At 41.2% G+C, this 22,913-nt stretch overlaps 1 protein-coding gene across 2 annotated transcripts; it reads left to right on the plus strand.

Moving 5' to 3' along the window:
- The first annotated feature begins 461 nt into the window (after positions 1-461).
- Positions 462-18,415, plus strand: tlk2 (tousled-like kinase 2). Of its 2 annotated transcripts, XM_034711118.1 has the most exons (21): positions 462-1,134; positions 2,110-2,192; positions 3,726-3,803; positions 3,901-3,970; positions 4,054-4,097; positions 4,266-4,364; positions 4,709-4,810; positions 4,980-5,072; positions 5,263-5,373; positions 5,516-5,652; positions 7,408-7,560; positions 7,652-7,718; positions 7,801-7,898; positions 7,996-8,077; positions 9,862-9,953; positions 10,045-10,134; positions 10,242-10,411; positions 14,250-14,388; positions 15,523-15,634; positions 16,488-16,595; positions 17,145-18,415. In XM_034711118.1, the coding sequence occupies exons 2-21, from the start codon at positions 2,112-2,114 to the stop codon at positions 17,316-17,318; spliced, it is 2,100 nt and encodes a 699-aa protein (XP_034567009.1). In that variant the 5' UTR covers positions 462-1,134; positions 2,110-2,111; the 3' UTR covers positions 17,319-18,415. The 2 variants fall into 2 exon arrangements, with proteins under 2 accessions (XP_034567009.1, XP_034567010.1); XM_034711119.1 differs by lacking the exon at positions 4,266-4,364.
- The last annotated feature ends 4,498 nt before the right edge of the window (positions 18,416-22,913 follow it).

Here is a 22,913-nt window from a genome sequence, read left to right on the forward strand (position 1 = left end):
TGAACAAATGAGACTAGCTAACACTGATGAACCCTTACTGTCGCAGCCTCTACCATCAGTGAGTGAATGGGTATGAATGGGTGAATGTGACAAGTAGTGTAAAAGCGCTTTGAGTGGTCAGAAAGAAGTCCATTTACGATTTACCACTTCTGTGTGCATCTCTCCATCACAGCCTCCAGTGAGTCCAACCTGGTTCCAGCTTTTTTCACTAGTTTTTACTTTTTTTTAGTTTAATTGATTCAACCCCAAGTGTTTTTTATGAAAGTAATAACTTGCTTTATGATATTAGTCAAATATAACCTGCTTTAGTTTAGTTTCTTGAATGTTGAAGCCACTATCTGTGCTTTAATAGCTGCTTGATTAATTTCCTTTCTTAATATTTGGTGGTTTGAGGATCTGGGTAATCCCAACTTCTGACATAAGTGATCATTTTGGTGGTTGTGTGGGTGGGCTCATAAATTGTATTGTTCAGAGGGATCTGCCACTGGGGCAGGCGTGGACTGAACGAAGGTGAAAATAGTTGAACAATCTCACGAGAAAATATGAGATTTTACTGATTATTGTTTACATTGCAAAAACATGAGATTCGAACCGAATCGATCCGGATTCAACTCCCAAACGTTTGCAAGAGGACAACTTTGGAAACATTGATTTCTCCCCTGCGGCGAGGAAGGAGATCGGAGCCGAACTTCGTTTTTAGATCGAGCTGAAAACCAGGACCCGAATTTCGTCGGGGGAAGAAAAAGATAGGGGTAACTAACGCTTCAGACTTCATTATAAACTGGTGGAAAACGCAGATTCTTCAGGGTCGCTGTGGAGAGGAATGATCTAACATTACCCTCCGTGGTGTGCGATATGAGGAGAAGGACGTGATGGGGATCCCCGCCTAAGGAGCACAGCAAGGCGGGTTTGGGATACCCGGAGTCGTCGAGGCCTCCGAGGATCTCCTCCGTCGTCTACCTTGAGCTACACCCCTGCTCCCCCCGTGTCCTGCGCGGTTACAGTCACTACGCGAGGGCCGAGGCTGTGGATGCGGCCTAGCCTGGGAGGGTCTGCCGAGCATCGGGGAAACAACGAGGACGGTTTCAGGGTGAACACCAGGCCCTCTGGAGGACCGAGAAACGTGAAATTGAAGTGAGTATTTTGCTAGGTTGTCGAAATTATTCATATATATTAACAGGTCTCACATAACAGTGAAGCCAGAAGCAAGAAGATGCTTCTTTTTGACAGACGAGTTAGCATGTAGGCTAGTTAACGCAGCTAACAGATGTGTATTTGTGAAATAATTCACCTTTAAAAACAATAAATGTTGTGTTTTATTGATGAGGGGAAACAGGGATACTGATTTATCTTATTTGGGGTTGTTAGTGACATAATGAAATCTAATATTACACGCTAATGTTCACCCTTAGCTCTTTTAGTGATGCCAACATGGATGGCTCATTTATCCAATGTTAGCTTACTTCCTTGCTTGAATTTCACTCATGATGTTTTAAAACATTATACTGCTAATTATAGTGTTATCAGATAATCAGATAATGTAACCACAAGTCAAGTGACTCAGGATAAATCAACATTAATGTCCACGAATGATGCAGGTATTCACTAAATGCATGTGAGATAACACACAGACATAGCAGTCAGATTTGTGCATGTAACTTTAACCTTTAAACAAGCTAGCAAGCCTGTGACTTATTGTCTTTAGTGGCTTTTCATTGGTCTTAGTACACTTGGCAGTTCCTCCATTACTGACCTTTCATAACTCCAATGCCAGGGAGTTATCACATGATGCTATAATATCTAGACAATGACTCTACACATCTGGCGGACCTCTTTAATGCATATTCAATACTCCTCTTATGTTTGGCCAGGTTGTGCATGCTGGGAGTATTTTTGCAGGGTACTCAAGCTTGAACACACATGATAGTGGAAAACATTATTGTCAGGCTTATTGATGACTCAGAACAGGAATTTTCCACATCCATATAGCTAAAAACAGCCATGACTCATCACAACCAGTGCCTTTTTGAAATAGTGATCCGTCACTCCCACTTGAATATATACCAGACCCCGCAACATCTTTCTTAATCTGTGCTCTTGTGTCTGCAGCCATGATGGAAGAACTGCACAGCCTGGACCCCCGACGGCAAGAGCTGTTGGAGGCTCGCTTCACCGGGGTCGGCGTAGCTAAGGTTTGTGTTACAGCAGATCTTCCTGAGGTGGAGCATCAAACCTCTCCCGTCAAAGTGTCTGTAATCCCAGATTTTCTTGATTGTACGTTTTTGTAAATCTCTTCATTTCTTTGTCTCACTCATGCTTCTGTATCATTCTGCCGTTTGGCTTGGACAGGCTTGGCCCGACTCCTTTTCTTTGTCTGTCTCTGGAGAAGGTTGAGCTGTGTCTGTGTTTTTTGGCTGGTGTGATATGGCATCTCTCCCTGGCTCATGCTGAAGTGCCTGTATATGCAAGTAGCAGTGCCTGCCAAAAAGGCCACAGACAGGACAAGGGTGGTAGGGGGAGGATGAACGAAGGCAGAAGAGGAATGCAGAAATAGTTCTTGACCAGGTGTGAGTGGGAGCAACATTTAGCCCTCCAGCCTCTTGCTTGCAACATGGATGGAGCTGTCTTTGTGGAAGGTGATCTTGGAACAGTTAGGGAGCGAGAGTCAGCGCCAGGAGTGGGCCCTGTGCCAGCCATAGGCAGAGCTGAGCCCAGAGCATGGCATGGCTGCTGCCGCAGAGAAAATGGCGGCCTTCGCTGAGGCATTATTCCAAAGAAGTCCTGTATGACGAGAGATGAAATGTATGTTGGGGGGAGTTATTAAGATGTGTGTAAACACCAACTATAAAACAAACAATGGTTGGTGGTCCAAAAGCCCTTCAGTTCAATGTCACACAGCAGCTGGAGAGTTTCTATCTCAACCTTGATCAGCCTGGTGCCCCTGCCTCTCTCTCTCATGTCACTGAGGTTACTATAAAGGAAGGAAAGTTGTAATCTGATGGACAAGAGTTGGGACACCTTTATCTAATGGAACAGAGAGTGCCTTCTTAAAATGTTCAGGAGTGCACTTCCTTTTGAACAGGTCTGATCAAACAACCAAGGTATCTTGAGGAGGCTGGGGTGTGAAAACAAGCTCTTGGATTGAGCAAAGCATTGTAGCATCCTCCCCTCTTTCTCCAGATAGGGATAAAAAAAAGTTGAGACCACGGTGAAGAGGAGAAAAATGGATGACATTATCCAAAGGTGACAGAGAGAGGGAGGAATACATACCCAGCAGCATGCCTAATGTTCAGCCATTTTAGGAGGATAGGAGGGTTCAGTGAGGGAGCTCCTGTGTGCTCTGAATGACTAAGTATCTCTCCCTGATTGGGCAGTGCCTGCTGAATTCTGATGTGATTCATTTGACTGACAGGCATCACCTAGGGAACCGGCATTAGGACTGATGTAGGTCTGGATTCAGGGGGAAGTTGAAGCTGACAGTATTTAATGGAATCTACATCTTTGCTCTTAGTTTCTCCTCATTTACTCTGTTTTCTCTCTCTCTCTCTCTCTCTCTCTCTCTCTCTCTCTCTCTCTCTCTCTCTCAAGTACCTCCTTGCACAACAAGTCAATGTGAACTAATTTTGAAGACACCATTCAGATCTCTTGGGTCTGATCTTTTATGCATCTTTGAATTGAATCGCTCCGTGTGCTCTGTTTTTAATGCATCTCTCCTCGTTTGACAGGGCTCGGGTCAGAACCAGAATGAGTCATCTAATCAGAGTTTATGCAGTGTGGGTTCACTCAGCGACAAAGAGCTAGAGGTACGACTCTGTCACTTCTTAAGACTTTATGCAAACCATCTCTCTGCATTAACATGATTAGACACATGGGTTGATTCAGACTCCTTCTCCCCAACAGACTCCCGAGAAAAAGGCGAACGACCAGAGAGTGAGGAAACGGAAAGCAGACCATTTTGACAGCAGTCAAGGTAGGACTGATCCACGGCTGTGCTCCTCTCATCACATGTCTCACCTATCTGCTCCTCTGACTCTCTGCCTCTCTCTCTTCCAGGCAAAGCGGGAGCGAGGGGACATAAAATTAGTGATTATTTTGAGGTGAGTCGGACAAACCTCCTCAGACTTTGTATTGATTGTGTCCAGCAGAGCTCTAGTGTTGGGTCCCTTTTCATCCTTTTCCTTCTAACCTCCTTTTTTAATCTCTCTCCGTCTGTCTTTGTGTTGAACGGCTTTCTTCTTCTTCTTCTTCCTGTACTTGTGTGTCAGTTTGCGGGAGGTAGTGGTCCTGGTACCAGCCCTGCCAGGGGAATCCCACCAGTGGTCCGCTCTTCCCCACAACACTCGCTCTCCAACCCTCCTGTCACGGTGAGCATGTTTGCTCTTGCTGTCTCGTGCTTTTTGATCTCCTAATACTCTTTCCTGCCATTCTCTCTTCATGCCCGTCATTAACACAGTTTGTTTAGGGTTGTGTAAAGTGATGTGCGGTCGTAGCTTGTTTAAACCCACCATTTCTGTTTGCCAAAACACATAAAGCACTAAACCAGAAGAATAACATGTTGAGAATGAATCCCTGTGTGTCTCTCCCGGAATTGCTCTCATATTTTATTATGACCTGCAGCTGCGAGTTTCCATACATTCTTAAAGCTTACACATTATGACACAGTCTGTATGTGCAGCACTTTCATTGGACGGATGTTTCTGCTTCCTAGGTGCAGCAGGGAAGTCCGTCATCCATAAGCTCGGTCAACACAGACCACTCAACGTGTTCAATGAAGCCTGCTTCTCTTCACATGCTCCACAAAGCCACACAGGTACCGAACATGCTGACATTTGTTTTGACATTTATAAATCAAAAGGATGTTGTTGTAAAACATTTGAAGAATTGTTTGTCTCCAGGAGACTTTGCTGGGACTTGTGGCACTGCATTTTTCCGATGTGGAATGTGCTAACAGTAACTGTGTTTGTCACTGTGCCCTGCAGTCTGACCTTACCATAGAGAAACTAACAGCAATGGAGAACAACAAGAACTCTGACCTGGAGAAGAAGGAGGGGCGGATAGACGATTTGCTGAGGGTACTAATGTCATGAAATGTTATCCCCGCTAATCTGCTCACATTTCTGATTGTAATGAGAATATCACGAGCTCTGTTACAGCTTCTCACTCACACTCATGTTAGACTGAACACATTCTTTGTGTGTGTGTTTGCTCTGTTCATTCATTTGAGCTGACCCTTCTCCTGCATGTTTGTATGATGTGCTCCAGGCGAACTGTGATCTGAGGAGGCAGATCGATGAACAGCAGAGGATGCTCGAACGATACAAGGAGCGTTTAAATAAGTGTGTGACCATGTCCAAGAAGCTGCTCATTGAGAAAGTAAGTTTCCTTTTAATCACACTTTCTCTCACTTTTGGTTGTTACAATATGGATTCTGACATATGTAAGTTTTAGAAGCTCTGACTTGGAGCCACTTGCATGACACCGACGTGGTTTGACTCCTGTGTGTTTCTGGTCTCAGTCTAAACAGGAGAAAATGGCATGTCGGGACAAAAGCATGCAGGACCGGCTTCGACTGGGTCACTTCACCACAGTTAGACACGGGGCTTCTTTCACTGAGCAGTGGACGGATGGATACGCCTTCCAAAACCTTATAAAGTGAGTACTTTAAACTCATCCCAGCATGCTTTATCTTATCTTTAGTTTTAGATAGGGATGTAAACAATTAATCGAGTATCAATTAGGGAGGTGTTTTAAGTTTAAAGCATGTTTCGATGTGAATCAGCTGGTTAAAGGTGTTGAGCACAGCGGAGATGCTCAGTAGGCGGCTGCGCATCGTCTTCACGTGTGCTTTTTAAAGAGGATCAATATGCAACTGCTACCAGCAACGACACGGACATGAAGGTTGACAACTTAAAACAGGACATTTCCCTACCGTTGGTTTAGGGATGCACCGAAATGAAAATCCTTGGCCGAACCCGAACCCGAAACCGAACCCGAAACCAAAAATGAGGAAACCAAGGCCGAAAACCGAAACACCGAAATGAATTATTATGCCAATCATTAGTACCATTGCATTTATGGCTCTGACTGTGTACTAACCTCACTAAAATCAAGGATCTCATTGAACATATCAGACAACAAGGGTGCATGCCCCTCATTTGGTTCAGAGACACGAGTCCTTTTTACCACGCTCTGTTCTCCTTCTCCTGGGTTGTGCGCTTCTCCCATCTCCAAGAGGGTCCTCCGCATCCATCACGGCCTGGATCATTTCTCGTGCACGCTGCTTTATTCCCACATCCAAGTAATGACCTTTATAACACCGATCAAGTACAGTCTCGATGAAGTGCAGAGGTTCCGAATAATCTTAGTGTGCTGACAGACTCTAAGAGGGTACTTTTCATTGTTTTCACTCCGTGGTCCGTCTCAACCTCTTTGCTTAGAAGACGCTTTAGTGCTGCTATTAAAGGAAGAACGAGGCAGACATGTTGGTCCTTATCCAGAGAAGCGCGTACTGGCTGCGGTTTTTGCTTGCGTCATCACAACATTCTGTTTCAGCCGTGTTGTTTTGGTGATAAAAGTCTTTCGGCCGAAAACCGAAAATGCAGTTTGGGCCATTTTCAGACGAAAATTTGGTGCCCATATTTTCAGTGCATCCCTACTTTGGATCCAAAGCCTACAGACTGGTTGGAATTGCTAGTATGCTGTGTTTGCAGACCAGCAACATCAGAGGAGTCTGGGCTTTTCTGCTGGACTGCTTATGACCGGGTTGCGCTCCCGGCTGACAACTGACCGCGTGCACATGCTTATTTTTCTCAATGAGAACGAGTAGACAGAAAACTGGACACTGAGAGTCTGAAGTACTTTTCTGTTAGTATTATGAGCCTTCACTTTATATGACTGTCCACAGAAAATATTTTTTATGAGTCTGATTGTTGATATTCAGCGTGTTAAACATGTTGTACCCGTATACAATACTGTCAGTTAAATGCATTTTGTTGCTGTGGAAAATATAATTTAGGGGAAAAACAACATAATTGGCATTGATTGATTCTGACATAAGAAAACTATTTTTTTTAATTGATTAATCGATAATTGATAGTTAGCATTTCCAAAATCGATCACGGAGAATACTTCAAATTTACATCCCTATTTTTAAGTCATTTTAAGAAGTCAACACAACCCCCCTCTCAACTCCTCTGTATGTAACAGTGATATGTAATGAATGAACCAGAGTGCACACTGTTGAACTCTGAGTTTGTCATTGTATTTACATAAGCTCATCTTCCCCTGAGGAGGTAAAGGTTGCATTTTAACCAGGCATCCAGAATGTGCAGTACATCAGGCACACACTCTAATACATGCGGCCTGTCTTGTGTTTTAATGAGATGTGTTTTTTTTTTCTGTTTTCAGGCAACAAGAACGGATTAATTCTCAACGAGAGGACATCGAAAGACAGAGGAAGCTGCTGGCTAAACGCAAACCTCCATCCATGGCTCAGACTCCGCCCCCGAGCCTGGAGCAAAACAAGCGCAAAAGCAAGACCAACGGAACAGAAAGTGAAGCGTAAGATGCTTTTTGTTTGTTATTGATCTCCTGTTTTCTCCTTTTTGTGCAAATTTAAAGTTTCACCCACGTTTGCCCTTTGACCTTTCAGGTTATCACAAGCAGAGTATCACGAGCAAGAGGAAATCTTTAAGCTAAGACTAGGCCATCTTAAAAAGGTACTTTGTGTGTATAATTTGATTATTTGTTTACTTTTAGAATTTGCACAGGAATCAATATAACTCTGTTGTCGTCTTGCAGGAGGAGGCGGAGATCCAGGCTGAGCTGGAGCGATTGGAGCGAGTTAGAAACCTGCACATCCGGGAGCTGAAAAGGATCCACAACGAGGATAATTCTCAGTACGATCTCTTTTCTTACTTTTCAACTTAACCTGTGATGCTTTCGACCTGTGCTCTCCTCACTTACACAACTCCAACTGTTTGTGATCCTGTGCAGATTCAAAGATCACCCTACGCTAAATGACAGATACCTGCTTCTCCATTTACTTGGGCGGGGAGGTTTCAGTGAAGTTTACAAGGTGAGAGACACACATTATATTTCCTGATGAGAAACAGAACAAAGTCTTCAATACTTTCTAAAAACACAAGGTCAATTTCAGAGTGAATGCAGTAGAAAATGTGAAGGCATTTGAAAATACTCAGGGGACAGATGGAAGTTGCATTATAGATTAAGTAAAGGTCATCAAGGTGTGCACAATTTATAACCACCTCAGGCAGTTAAAGTAATAAACATCTGCTCTGCTGCTTCAGAGTGAACATTTTCAGATTTCAGTTCAAATCTCTGGTCACTTCTGAGGAAGGAGATTGTAGGTTGTTGAAAATATCGATAATTAGAATCTCTTCGAAACCAGTTTTGAAACTATTAAACCAACTTTAGATCAAATCAAAAAGCTGCCACCGGCAAAAAAGGGGGGAAGCTTTGAACAAATGACACAAAGATGACGTTAAGAGAGGAAATGGAGAAATCTGGTGTTATTTACTGATGGATTCAAGGTTTATATTCTTGAGATCCAGCACAAGTTTATTCCCTCTTCATTGGCATCTAATAAAGATCTGCAAAGCATCCATTAGGGTCTTAAACTTACAGAAAACCGAGCGGAGACGGCAACGTCACCTGGGCCTGTTTGCACGTCCAGCCATTTGCGGTGATAACGGGCTGTTTGTACTAATGGTGAAAAATAAATCAATGAATCCTTTGGAGAAGTATGATGATGTCGAAATATACAGCAAATTTAGATTTAGGAGACGCAACATAATTCTTGGGTAACCTACCAGAAATACCGTGACGGGAATTCTTCCCAAACAACTCCATTAACAAGTCCTCATCCTTCAATGGGGGGGGACAGGTGGTCCTCCACCTTGATCACGTTGGTGCAGTACTTGCACGAAACCGCTTTCATGTTGCTTATTTTATTTTTTCGGTCTTCTACTGTGCGCTCAGAAACACTGCAGCTGTTTGTTCATTCTATATTCTTGTAGTAAAATGTCCATTTCTTCTTCTGCTCAAAAATAGTTTTTTCTTGATCTTCTCTCAGTCACACCGATACCGCTCGCCATGTTTATTGATGTCTATGCGTAGTAGGCATGCACAATTTGAATTTATTGGATAGGAGTTTTCCAGGAGGTTCCCTGGACATATGACGTTTTGCACCAGCCTCGCTTTCATGGCGCAATCAGTTAATTGGCCAATTATTTGCAGTCGTGCATGCGGCTAACGCTACAGCCAAATGGGCCGCTCCATAACAATACGTTAAGACTAATGATCCCGTTTGTGCAATGACTGGATGTTCATACGAGCCCTGGTTAACCCCAAATAATCAATCTATTAAAGTGCTCTCAGAGAACAGGGTATGTGCAGTATTTTATGAGGGTCTTGTGCTTTTCACAGCCAAGAAATGATTCATTGTTAAAAGCAAAGGACTGTTTTTGTTATTATGGTTTCTAAAGAGGTGTCAGGATTGTTTGTTTTTACAACTGTCGTATCAAAGTGTAAAACCTGGGATCATGACGACCCCTAGAGATTGTCGTGCTTAACTGGGAAAAACTAACTTATAATCTTTAATGACTTTCAACAATGAAGGTGCACATTATGATGGATGTTTTAGAGTGATGGTTGTTTCACGAGTTACACTTTAGTGATTACATCAACGTGTGAAGTAAATGATTTTGCCAGAAGAGATGTGTCAGAGTTCTGCTGTCATCTCTGTAAACATGATGAATGAACACAGTAGACTCTCACTGCTGCTGAAATAAAGTCATCCCTAAAGTCTTCCCTCACTAACGTAATATGTTTATGTTTCAGGCTTTTGACCTAACAGAGCAAAGGTATGTCGCGGTCAAAATCCACCAACTAAACAAGAACTGGAGGGATGAGAAGAAAGAAAACTATCACAAGTGAGTTTAGTGCAACACCACAGTAAATGAACCATCAGATTCATTGTGTGTGATCAACATATTTACAATTTGAATCCTCTTTTTTTTTCAGACATGCATGCAGAGAATATAGAATTCATAAAGAGCTGGACCATCCACGAATAGTTAAACTCTACGACTACTTTTCGCTCGACACTGACTCGTAAGTCACTCCCTCTGAAACATCTGACGTGTTTTAAACATGTAGAGCATCAAGGTTCTTCTGTCTGCTGAGGCGTAGCTCAATGTTTCTCTCTTGTGTTGGAGCAGCTTCTGCACTGTCCTGGAGTACTGTGAGGGCAACGACCTTGACTTCTACCTAAAGCAGCACAAGCTGATGTCAGAGAAAGAGGGACGCTCCATCATCATGCAGATTGTTAACGCCCTCAAGTACCTCAATGAGATCAGACCACCTATTATCCACTACGACCTCAAACCAGGTGAGTCTGCACGCCACGGAGGCTGTCTTTAGATATGAACTCTGGACAATCAGGTCTTTACATCATCTGGACTTGCCTTTCAGTCGTGTAGCACAGAGCCGGGGATCACAGATGTGAGAAGCAGTTATATTTGGTTTAAGGTGAGGATAGACACCTGAAAGAGGAGGTGAAGGAGGACTCTTCCCAAAGGTTACCAGTTTTATTTTGGCAACAGCATTAAATATATAAGAATGCATTCACAAGATTCATAGATTCTGAAACAGTGGTTAGATTGTGACAGAAAAGAGTGTGAAGCAACTACATTGCAACGTGCAACATCAGAATACACAGTTGCATCATTTTAGAGAGCCTGACGATTACCTGCTGTGTTCAAAACATCGACTCACTTGAACATACATCATAGCAGGGGGCTGGCGAGTCAAAGACGGTTTTAAGTCTGGGTCTTGGTGAGATTTTTATCCTCACAGGTACCCGATTGTATCCAGGATTATTTAGGATTGCAGTGTATGTGCAAACGCAGTTACAGGTGCTTACATATTTCTTTGTTTTTTCAGTTTTCTTTGCACAATCCATCTTCATATTCAGTTTCTTAAAAATCATTTGTTGTGGTAACATCTTGTAGCATTGCTCCCCGCTGCATTCTTGTTCATATGTTGCCAAGAAATGTTAATTTATTTTATTTAACCAGATGAGATCCCATATACCCAATAGTATGGAGCATATACACAGACAGTGTGTAGAAACAATCAATAATTCAAAAGTGCAGCTAATTTGCAAATAAAGCACACTTCGTGAACACAAAGCAGCATTTTTTAAAAACACAGTCACTGATTTGCTGTCTGTCTTTCTTTTAAGATGGAGCTAAAGGAAGTGAAATAAAATCAGACAATTCTAAGTCCTTCTGGAGCAGAATTCCAAGCAGTAGGAGCAGCAAAACTCAATGCTCTCTTACCTAATTCTGTCTGAAAACGGGGAACACACATTTGTAAGATGTCACAGGAGCGCAAGGCATAGTAGCTTTTTGATCTTTGTAGGTACACACACAAATACGTTGGGACCAAGCCAATAAGAGATTTATAAATCAAACGTAGCCAATGTGTATTAGGGGTGAGTATTGCCAAGAACCTCACGATACGATAGTATCACGATATATCATGATATCACAATATTGTGATATATTGTGATATTCTACGCAGTAAACTAAGAGAAAATAGGGGATGGTGTTTCTGTAAATCACACAATGTTACTCAAAATTGAAAGAACAAATTAAGTCAAAACTATTTGATTGAAAACAACTTTTCCACTTTATTGTCTTTGAAATACCGAAGTTGTATTTTAGTTCCAACTCGGCTAAAATGTGAAGTTTTATTATTACACAAATATCGATATTAAAGCTAGGGTTGGTAGTCTCGGAAAACCAGCATGAATTTGAATGTAGTTTTTCCTCATGACTCCGTCTAACCCCTCCCCTCCTCCCTCAGAGCTCCTCCAAAACGACCCCCCCCCCCGCCCCCCGCTCACATGCACGAGCGCCGCTGATTCTCGACCATATGATCGTGACTGATTCAAAACCGGTCCTCACCAAAACATTATCATAGTGAAAGTTAAAAACACAAACAAACATGGCTGCTGTTAGCACTCACAACTATCATGCTAGCATTATCCAGTTGTACTGGTGACACGATATCAGGAGAAAAGTTATAACACATATAATACTGTAACAACTCTACTGTTTGTTAAACATGTTCAGTGTAGATGTTCTTAATTCCTACAGTGTTGACGGTCAATGAAGGCATCAGGAGAGGTGTAGAGTGTGTGAGTGGGAGTGAGGAGAGGAGAAGTTTTTCATTAATTCAAACATTGTCCACGAATCGGCTCGTCATCACTACAGCGTCCGGACGGACGCTACAATACATATATATTTTCTGTAGGACTTACTGAACGTCATTAATTCTTTTGCTTGTTGGTGAGAGCTTTTTAGACTCTGATCCGGACTTCAGTCCTGAGCAAAGCACCTCATCAGGTCAGAGGGGACAGGCCCGAGGACGAGCGAGAGGGGCAGTAAATAGAGTCAGGGGAAGTAGAGGCAGGAGACGGGGACTCGGAGGAGTGCACGCCGGGGAAATGTACGTGCAGGAGGAGGGCAGAACGGCAGGACGGGATTTGATTGGTTTAAAATTTGGGGAGCCAAAAAACGATGATTGGTTGGTGTTTTCCCAGGTTTACTCCGGCTGTAGATAGCAGTTTTTTTTCACTCTTTTTTAGGAACACATCATGTAATGATTGCCATCAGGACATAAAGATCATTTTAACCAGTATGACAAAAAGTGTATCTAAATCTGATTACCAACCCCAGCTTTAAGAGTGGAAATATCAATATCATGTTGGAGGTCAAAGTATCCATATTGCTGTACCGATATTTTTTCACACCTCTAATGTGTATGACTGCGTACACTCAAGGAAGGCCAGTCAGCTTAGACATACAGTTCACAGTGATGAGTGAGGCATATGCAACTCTTGACAAACCTCAGAGCACACTGATATATACACTATTTAAGGACTGCAAACATTTAGCTCCCAAATACAACACATCACCATAATCTATCAAAGGCAGAAAGGTTGTAGATACGAGAAGTTTCCTCACTCTGAGGGAGAAACAGGATCTGTTTCTAAAAAAGAAGCCTTGCTTCACTCGTGAGTTTGGAGACCAGGCTGGCTTCATGAGCTTTAAATGAAAGCTTCCGATCCAAAATAAAACCCAAGTATTCATACTGAGTAACTAGGGATGTAACGATTTATCGCAAATCTGTAAAAAATCAATACAAATAAGGGTGGATTAAAATTGATTCAACATAATATCCCGATACAAATTATGTTGAAACAGCAGAAGGCGCTATCTGTATTATACTCTGCTTGTTCAACATCATTAAGTCTCCTGCACTGCTCTCTCGTCACTCACTGAGTGGAGGTGTTTTAGTTTAAAGCATGTTTTTGCATCCCTAATTCAAAGAGATTTACCTTATCTGTTTTAATATTCAGTACTTTCATTTGGGAATCGTTCACTTTCCATTTCTTTATAATTGTTCTGAAATTTTCCATCAAGGTATTTTCATATGGTGATTTTAGTTTTTTTGCAAGGTACTGAAAAAGTGTGCAGAGGTTTTATTTGAGTTACAACACACCTTAAAAATGAAAAAGGATTACTTTGATTTCAAAGAAATATAAGAGAAAAAATATATATATCAACTCTCCATATCTGAGAATTGAAATAAAAGAGTAGTTAATTCAATTTTGAGTTCAATCCAGTTTTCTTGAGAATCGTTGGAGAATCGTGAGTGAATCGTATCGTGAACCAAAGATCAAGATTCAAATCGAATCGTGGGTTGAGTGTATCGTTACATCCCTATTAGTAACAAGTTCTATGGGTTTCCTGTGTGAAGGTTACGACCAAGGGGTTGTTTTCTGGGGACTCACTTGAGTTAGAGCATTTGTTTGGTTTTGTCTGCATTCATGACCAGTTTTAGTTTCAGCAAACAAGACTTATTAGTGGCTTAATAGAGAGATAAAATATAATTGTAAGGCTGAGTTCAGTTATTATCCGGTCCTATTTCTAATCAAATTAAGCTGATAAAGATTGACATCTAATCCATCTTCTGTCTGTTATTCCATGTATGCTAATTTAGACATGTTCAGTTGTTACATCCAACAAATAATCATTGCACACTTAACAGAACTGATTAACTGCATTAGTGTCAGTTAAGGACTAAAGAGTGACTGTAACTCTAACTCTAGATGTATTTTCCTTCATGCCTGTCGTTCCTTCCTTCTTCTTGTTTAGGTAACATCCTCTTGGTGAACGGTACGGCCTGCGGAGAGATTAAGATCACAGATTTCGGCCTGTCCAAGATCATGGATGACGACAGCTACAACTCGGTGGATGGGATGGAGCTGACGTCACAGGGAGCGGGGACGTACTGGTAAGAGTTACTCTGGGAGGGGGGACACTCTGCCGCATTATGTGTGATATACCACAGTGAAGTAGAAAAGAACAGTCATTGTTGGAGAGTATGGGGAGTAAATTGCTGAATCTGAAGTCAGCAGTGTAAGTGGATTTCACACACTAGAAGCACCAGTTTTTAAAGCATCATGAAAGGATCAAGATCAGGATGAATGTGTACCAACAAATGAAACATCGTTGGAGCAGATCATCTTGAGAAAAGAGAACTTCTCAGTGAAGCTGATTATTCTGAAAATCCTGGATTTTGTTCAATGACAAATTCCTTTAGTGGAGTTTAAACGCTTCCTGTTTGAACACTTTGATCCTCACTCCCGCACTAATATTTAATCTCTAACATAGCTGTCTTATATTTGTGCACATCAGTCGGACAAATCCCTTCTAGTCACTTGGTGAATGCGTTTGCGGTGAGATTTACACTTGGTGCAGAGAGAAGTGTCAGTTCTGTTTTTTTGGACGACACACTGAGATGTTTGTGGTTTGCCACACGGGGGCAGACCACGATGACCACTTTTAGAGCTCACACACAAGGGATGTTATCAAGCATCAATAAAAGTGATGATTTATTCATGGCATAGATTGCAGTATCTGTGCTCTCACAAGCAAATACAAAGAACATGTACGTTGTTTTTAAAAAAAGAAAAGAATAAACACAGTATGCACACCATTCCCTCAGAGTATCTGCAGATAACTAATAATAGATGTGAATCAAGCCATTATTACTGATTAACACATACCTTTGTTTTTCTTTCTTTGTATAAACTATAAGTGCTATGTTCAGTAAATTCTGCGTTAATGTAGAAATTGAGGGTTACACATTAGATAAACAACACCTGCCCGACATCTCATGTTAAGAGTGAAGGGCTTTCATGGCTAAAAGTAGGATGTCTTTCTCAATGAGAGATCCTCATTTATCCATTTTGCTTCACTCCCACTTGTAATATTTCAGATGTCTTTATGTGCCAAACCTCCTTTAGCTCAAGGTTGATTTTATTTTACAAAGATACCAGGCGTACAAGTCCTGTGTTTTGAAACCGGATTCTTTCATAACTCCAGGTCTGGACCGCAGATTAATGTTGTCGTTTTCCTCCTTTAGGTATCTGCCTCCTGAGTGCTTTGTAGTCGGGAAGGAACCGCCCAAAATCTCCAACAAAGTGGACGTGTGGTCTGTGGGGGTCATTTTCTACCAGTGTTTGTATGGTCGAAAGGTAAGGGAGACTCGCAGCCGGAAAATGTTGGACTATGTGTCCCTCCTAAAGTAACATTTGTATTTGTTATGGATTACAAGACTAATAGGGAGTTATATTTCAATTTAGTTTGTCTTTACACAAACCAAAACTCTATTTATCAACACCTTTCAATTAAAAAAAAATGCATAAGGGGATGATTTTGTATGATTGAGTGAGAAAAAAAATGGCCACCTTCTCTAACAATTAGAAGAGATAAGCAACTTTTGTTTATTTATTTATTTATTTATGTATTTATTTACAAAGCTCTTCTAAAACACCCTTCATGTTCTCTTAACTTGCACAGAGTTAGAAAGATCTGCTTTTAATTTATATGCTCCAATTACTTGGAATTTGCTATAGAAAAAGTTGAGTTGACCACAGTAATACCCCAAAGACAGATCTGAGTTTTAATTTCTGATTTCATTGATTTAGTTGTTTTTGCTTCAATACTTAAACCCCTCACCGTTTTTATTGTTTTAGTGATTGTTTTTATGTATTTAAACGACTTAATTCATGAATATTATACTCTATTCTATTCTTGTTTTGGTCAGTTTTGTTTGTTTGTTTCTAACTTCCCAACTTTATTTTGATGCACTCTGTTGTTGTCTATACCTCTGCACAATTGCAAACAAGGGTTCTCCCTCCAATGTGTTTTCCGAGGATTTAAATCAAATAAATGATGCAGAAAAAGACACAAACAGTTTTTGTTATTAGAAATATGATTTACTTAATTCAGAACATCAACAAACACTAACTCCTACTCCCTCCATTATTTGATTTATTTGTGTATCTTGTTTATTCCTCACTAACACTTCTTCTGTTTGCTCCCCAGCCTTTCGGCCACAACCAGTCCCAGCAGGACATCCTGCAGGAGAACACCATCCTGAAGGCAACAGACGTGCAGTTTCCCCCTAAACCAGTAGTCACCCCTGAAGCGAAGGTACTGGACTATCATCTCTCTCTATCCCTTATTCCAATCCAAAGCTCGGTCCCAGTAGATGTGTGTCTAACATGAGTCTGGTCCTGCTCGAGGTTTCTGCCTGTTAAAGGAAGTTTGTCCTTGCCGCTGTAACTTGCTAAATGCTGCAAAGTTCTCTGCTCATGGTGGATTGAGATGAGATAAGACGAGATATATGAGTCTTATATTGTCTTGATGTTGGGTCTTTGTTAATAACATAACATAGAGTACGGTCTAAACCTGCTATGTTTATTAGTTCATTCATTAGTTTATGCGTTTTCAGCTCCCACAATGCTCACCTTGTATGTATATGTACTCATCTATTTTAACAGCTCATGTTCCCAATCATAGTTTTCTTCTCTACTCTTTTCTTCAACACATTTCTATCCATTGCTGATATCCGTCCTGGGGTAATATCTGGTCACTCATGTCTCTCTCTCTCTCTCTCTCTCTCTCTCTCTCTCTCTCTCTCTCTCTCTCTCTCTCTCTCTCTCTCTCTCTCTCTCTCTCTCTCTCTCTCTCTCTGTCCAGGCTTTTATAAGGCGCTGTCTAGTCTACCGTAAGGAGGACCGCATCGACGTCCACCAGCTGTCCAGTGACCCCTTCCTCATGCCCCACATCCGCAAGTCAGTGGCCTCGTCGGGCACCTCAGGCATGGCTGTGGCCTCCACATCCAGCTCCTCAAACAGCAGCGCCTCAAACTGAGCACACGATCCTTAATGACTGACTGACCTGTTTGAAAGAGTGTGGTAGTGGCGACACCATACCATGTCCCCCCCTTCCAACTGCATCCCACCTCGCCACGAAGAGCCGAAGAGAAACCGGTCAGACGACGGCAAGGGGTGGGTGAGAAGTCATGGAGAGGGTTGAAAAGGGAGACCCGCATCACCTTCATCCCTCACATGTCCGCCCACCTCAGCCTCCCTGTCCTCCTTTTCTCAGAAGGGTGGCATTGTTCCGGGGGTTCAAAGCCCTGGACGACTCAACACAGTGAGGCGCGAGGTTTGGCACTGTGTTGGTGGAACGTGGGGTTCAGTGTTTGGGTTTTTTTCTTTTTTCTGCTTCAAAAGAGAAAATAAAAAGAAGAATAGAACTGCTTCAGCTTGGCCAGACGGGAAGGACTGCAGGAGGCCTCGAAACCCATACGCACTCACACACACACACACCCATGCATGAGCCATTCTGGTCTGAGGTAGTCTGAACTCCCCAAGAGCAAACATCTCGTTTGTCCTCATCTCCTAAAACTTTTCTAAGGAAACTGGTCGGGCCTGTTAATGTATTGAACCCTAAATATCTATGGCACTATGTTACCCCGCCCCACTGTTCTGGGTTCCCCCTGCCCTGCTTAAATTCCACACCCAGATAGTTTGTGACGAGGAGGGACAGAAGCTACTACCCCCCTTTCGCCCCCTCTTTCCCCTCGTCAAACTCCTGTGACCAAAGCTTATAACTTCCAGCTGGTGGCAGTGTTCCACCTCCGTTTTTATAATGAATGGTTTTAGAGTCGTGTTACTTGATATGAAGTGGAAGATGATGAGAAACGACCCCTTTTACATTTTTTTAGAAAACGTTTCAATTTAACCAGTTTTATGGGGAAACTGTTGTTTTTCAAGTTGCCTTTAATTAGTACTGTTATTGTTTTGATTGACCCCCCTACCATAAACACATATTTATTTAGGTATGTTTGAATTTATTTTGGCCAATGAAATGCAAAGGACTTGTCTACCTGATAGCACCATTGGGGGGAGATTGGGCCTTAGCAGAGAGTTGCATAAACCATTAAATACTATTGGTTAAACATGTTTGTTGTGCTGCTCTCGTCTGATTGGCTTTTCTATCGCTGCTTTCTTTTGAAGGGTAACATCTATTCAACCCACAGGTGACTGAACATCCATAAGCATCAGGTCTGTCTGTAATATTATTGTAACTTTTCAGGGATATGTTTAGGTTTATGTTTGTTTATTTATATATATATATATATATATATATATATAGCATATTATGGAAGAGGATTAGGGCCACCAGAGAAATAAAAAAAACTGAATTTTCAAGAAGAAAAAAAACTTGAGAAATTTTCAAGAAAAAACTTGAAAGTAGCGATTTTATAAAGTTGTACATTTTCGAGAAAAAGCTCAAAGTTTCCAAGATTATAAAGTTGTAAATTTTCAAGAAAAAAACTAAATTTCAGAGGTTATAAAGTTGTAGATTTTCGAGAAAAAAATTACATTTCTGAGTTTTTAACGATGTAAATCTGTGAGAAATCAAACTCAAAATTTTTGAGTTTCTTAAGTCATACATTTACAAGAAAACTTTATCCTTGTATCTCCCCACTGACCTGAATTTCTTGTTGTATAAGTGCAATCACCTCCTCCAGATCAGTGTGCTACTTTCTTCTGAACACCCCCAATATACAGCAATGTCTTTTCTAAGTCCAGATGCTTATAATAATGTGACGATTCTGGGCTAAAATCAGTAGTATCTCCTTATTGTTGAGTCAAAGTAGGAAGAACAATTTAATAAGGCTGTAAAGTGGGTCCATGATGCAGTGAAATGGGCAAAGGGCAGCTTGTTAACAATCTGCAAATTCAAAGTTTTCTTGTAAATGCATGACTTTACAAACTCGAAATTTTGAGTTTGATTTCTCGCAGATTTACAACTTTAATCTTGAACATTTTGAGTTTTTCATTGAAAATTAAATCTTTTTTATTTCTCAAAGTGGTCCTTATCCTCTTCTGTAGCATATACATAAGTCAGGATTCAAGACAAATGTTTGAGGTGCCTCAAAATGTGTGTCAATGTAGCAAGGTGTTGTGATGAACACTGTCTCATTCCTAGATCCGCTTCTGCCGAGAAGTGAAAGACAACTACTGACGATTTTGAAAGCCAGTTTTTCACATGTTCTTCTTTGTCCTCTTCTCTGTTGTGGCATGTTGAACACATCAGTCACAAATAAGCACACTCGCACATAAACTGTAACTTTTGCAAAGCTCCTTGAAAGGCTAAAATTGAATTCCCCTCACACTCACGCAGAGTAATTCTTTCCCTGTGTACACACCGAGTAGCTCTCTCTCACACATTATAGGTTTATGGACAACATCAGCAGAGAGACGTCATGCAGTGGCAAAGCTTACATCAGATGTGTGACTTTCCAGCCGCCCTACAGAGAACACTTCCTCTCTCTGATTGTACCCGTGACATCATGTTTGTCTCACTCCCCTAGTTCATGACCTCAGCTGAGAGTTGGTAAGTAGAAATCAAAAAGCTTTTCCTTCTCTCTTTAACTCCTCTTCACCAAGCTCCACTTTTCTTTTGTGAATCCCAGCGTACTCCGCTCTTCCACCTGGGGCAGCAGCTTACTGCCAAACTTGTTGGCACAAGCTGCCACGAGGTCCTGGCAGAGATCTGTGGCTCAGATTTGAAGGTGACGACTCTCTACCCATCCTCTTACAGTAAACTGCAAACCAACAGATCTTTGTCTGCAGAGCGTATCAGTAACAGTCTGTGTAGGGAGAAACCGGCAGAGGCTAGTTCTCTTTCCGGACCTCGTGGGTTATAATGATGGGTACAGCAGCCATCACAAAGTTGCTAGACGTCTCAAAGTCTGCACAACACCTAGACTGGGTAAGACTGGGTAGGCAAACCTGTTAGTCAAGAGCTCTACAATACTCCTGCTGGTTCTGTGGTTTCTCAAAAGGTGGGTTACTCTTTCCATCACTTGACATTATCTGTAGTCCAGTTTCCCCCTCAGTCCTCACTTTTCCAGAGTTCTGTAGGCTTTCAACCTCCTGTGCCACCCAAACCAGAGCCCTTCTTGTCTCCTTTTAGCCGCTGCTTCATTTCCAAAGGCTCTCTCTTTAAGCTCAACAGCCTCCTCAGTGCTTCTGTATCCTCCAGCCCCCAGAAGGCTTTGAACACGGCCTACTTGGATTTCATGTCTCCAATCTTCTTCGAGGTGCATGAGCAATTCCTCTTAAGGTAGGAGTTTTAGTCCACCAGGTCTGTCCAGCAGTGTGAGCCACTATCTGATCCAAACCCTGCAGCCAGAGGATGTTCAGTGAATATCTCTTCACTGAGCTCCTGAGCTGTTCAAACAGAACTTAGAGGAGGATATCTGATATAATGCTCACTTTGTTGGCCTGACCGATCTATGACCAGCGTAGACAACAATGCACCACACGGGCTCAGATTGGGCTTGCAAGTCCTCTCTTCAAAAGTGAGATCCCCTGTACCCACTGGCTCTGACATGTTGGGCAACCTTTGAAAATAAAAGCAGAAGCGGGGACTTTGTAGAGACTCTACCCGAATGCCCAGACATGCTTTAATTCCCTCTCTGCAGAGTAACCGGTTTGTGATGTTAGAGGAAAGCTCAGCAGTTTCACATCAAGTGTGTGTTTTTTTTTTTTTCTCTTTTTTCAAAATGTTTCTTGAGTGTTTAGAGAGAAATCTCTAAAATACAATTTAGGGAAACCAAATCGTGTCACTGCAAAGCTTTGAGACTCCACAAGTCTATAAAATGAAACCTTTAAGAATGAATCAGTCTAACTGGATTAATATAAAGGCAGTGAGTGAGCACAAAGACAACTGAATATAAGGAACAGTAATAATATGAGATATGACCGGATCGTTTTAAAAAAGGACCTCCATCTTGTCAAGACCATGGATTAGATATGTGTCTTAGCTAAACTTAAACTAAAGCAGATGTGTGTTTTTTTTTTTAAAAAGATGACATGTTTAGGGATTTCTTGGGTTATCTACAGGAAATGAAGTGTAGAGCTTTATTATTGATTTGTTGTTATTATTGAAAAAGGATGATTAACACAGGGACTTGCTCCTAAGGCTAATTTCTTAGATAAAAATATGCTTTAAACAAAAAGAAAAAAGTAAAACCTTTTGATTACAAATACTAAATAACAAATGATGTGATATGCATTAGATAGTAGTCATTATACATACAGACACTGTCAATAAAGCAACAGTAGTGTATCAAGTGATGACTGAAAAGGCCAAGTCAGAAACATATTGCTTATTCAAGCCTAGCCTACATTTTCTCAAATAAAGCTACCAGCTTCCCAAGTGTAAAGAGACAAAACAAAACATAAAAGGTGAATCATGAACACTAATAGCTTTCAAAAACTGCTTTGCAAACCTTTTTTTTTTTGAAAACCCAAAAGTGAATCACAAGTTTTTACATTTAAACTGGCATCATTCAACAATGTAACCCCTACAAGAGAAACACAACTTCCTTTGATACCTCTTGTAGCTTTTTGAAAGGTAGTGTCGTCATTGCTCTACTTGTTCAGCAGCAGTTGGTGGTCCTCTTGCAGGTCAATTTTTTTGAAAACCGAAAGTGAATCCAAAGTTTTTATATTTATACTGGCATTCAACAAGGTAACCCCCATGAGAGAAACACAACTTCCTTTGTTAACTCTAGTAGCTTTTTGAAAAGTAGTGTCGTCATTGCTCTACTGATTCAGCAGCAGTCCTCTTGCAGGTCCATTTTTTTAAAACCCAAAGTGAATCACAAGTTTTTACATTTAAACTGGCATCATTCAACAATGTAACACAACATCCTCTAATACAGTGATTCTCAAAGGGGGGTACACGTACCCTTTGGGATACATGGGAGTACTGCAAGGGGTACGTGTCAAATGTAAAAAAAAAAAAAAAAAAGTTTCATCACAACAAATTTAAAAAAATCGGATTAAAACAAACTTTATCAACAGCATTTAATTTGTATTTCAATGCAACATCAAATAAGACACTATTTCCAAATTGAGCATATTCATTCATAAAATATATTATCTGCAAAACCACTTGGACCAGACGTCCTCCATCTGTTGACGTCAATGTTCAGCGAGCGATCACGTACATTTGCATGCTAATAAAAGTGCTGTCAGGAGGATAACAATGGACAGGTGGTTGAAATGCTTCTCGTTTATAATAATAATAATAATAAAGTTTATTTATAAAGCACTTATCAAAACAGACGTTACAAAGTGCTTAACATCATAAAAACCCACAATAAAGAGAACAAAGCATGGGGAGAGGGGGGGGTATATGGGCTGGCAAGACAATTTAAGAGGAACAGCTAAAAGAGAAACTACTAAAAGCAATTAAAAAAAATAAAACAATTAAAATCGATGCGTGAATAAAAATAGATTAAATAAATTTAGCATTGAGGATCAAACAATATTACAAGAAGGCCTTTCGATAAAAATATGTTTTCAGCTGTGATTTAAAAGAAAATACTGATGCAGCTTGTCTGAGATCCTCAGGCAGGTCGTTCCACAGTCTTGGAGC

Source organism: Notolabrus celidotus, chromosome 20 (assembly GCF_009762535.1).
Source record: "Notolabrus celidotus isolate fNotCel1 chromosome 20, fNotCel1.pri, whole genome shotgun sequence".
Lineage (NCBI taxonomy): Eukaryota > Metazoa > Chordata > Actinopteri > Labriformes > Labridae > Notolabrus > Notolabrus celidotus.

Excerpts from the sequence above, each read along its gene's own strand:
- tlk2 (XM_034711118.1), top strand. The coding sequence starts at position 2,112 with ATGATGGAAGAACTGCACAGCCTGGACCCCCGACGGCAAGAGCTGTTG. Across the intron at positions 14,389-15,522 it reads CAGGGAGCGGGGACGTACTG|GTATCTGCCTCCTGAGTGCT; the intron begins GTAAGAGTTACT and ends TTCCTCCTTTAG. Across the intron at positions 16,596-17,144 it reads TAGTCACCCCTGAAGCGAAG|GCTTTTATAAGGCGCTGTCT; the intron begins GTACTGGACTAT and ends CTCTCTGTCCAG.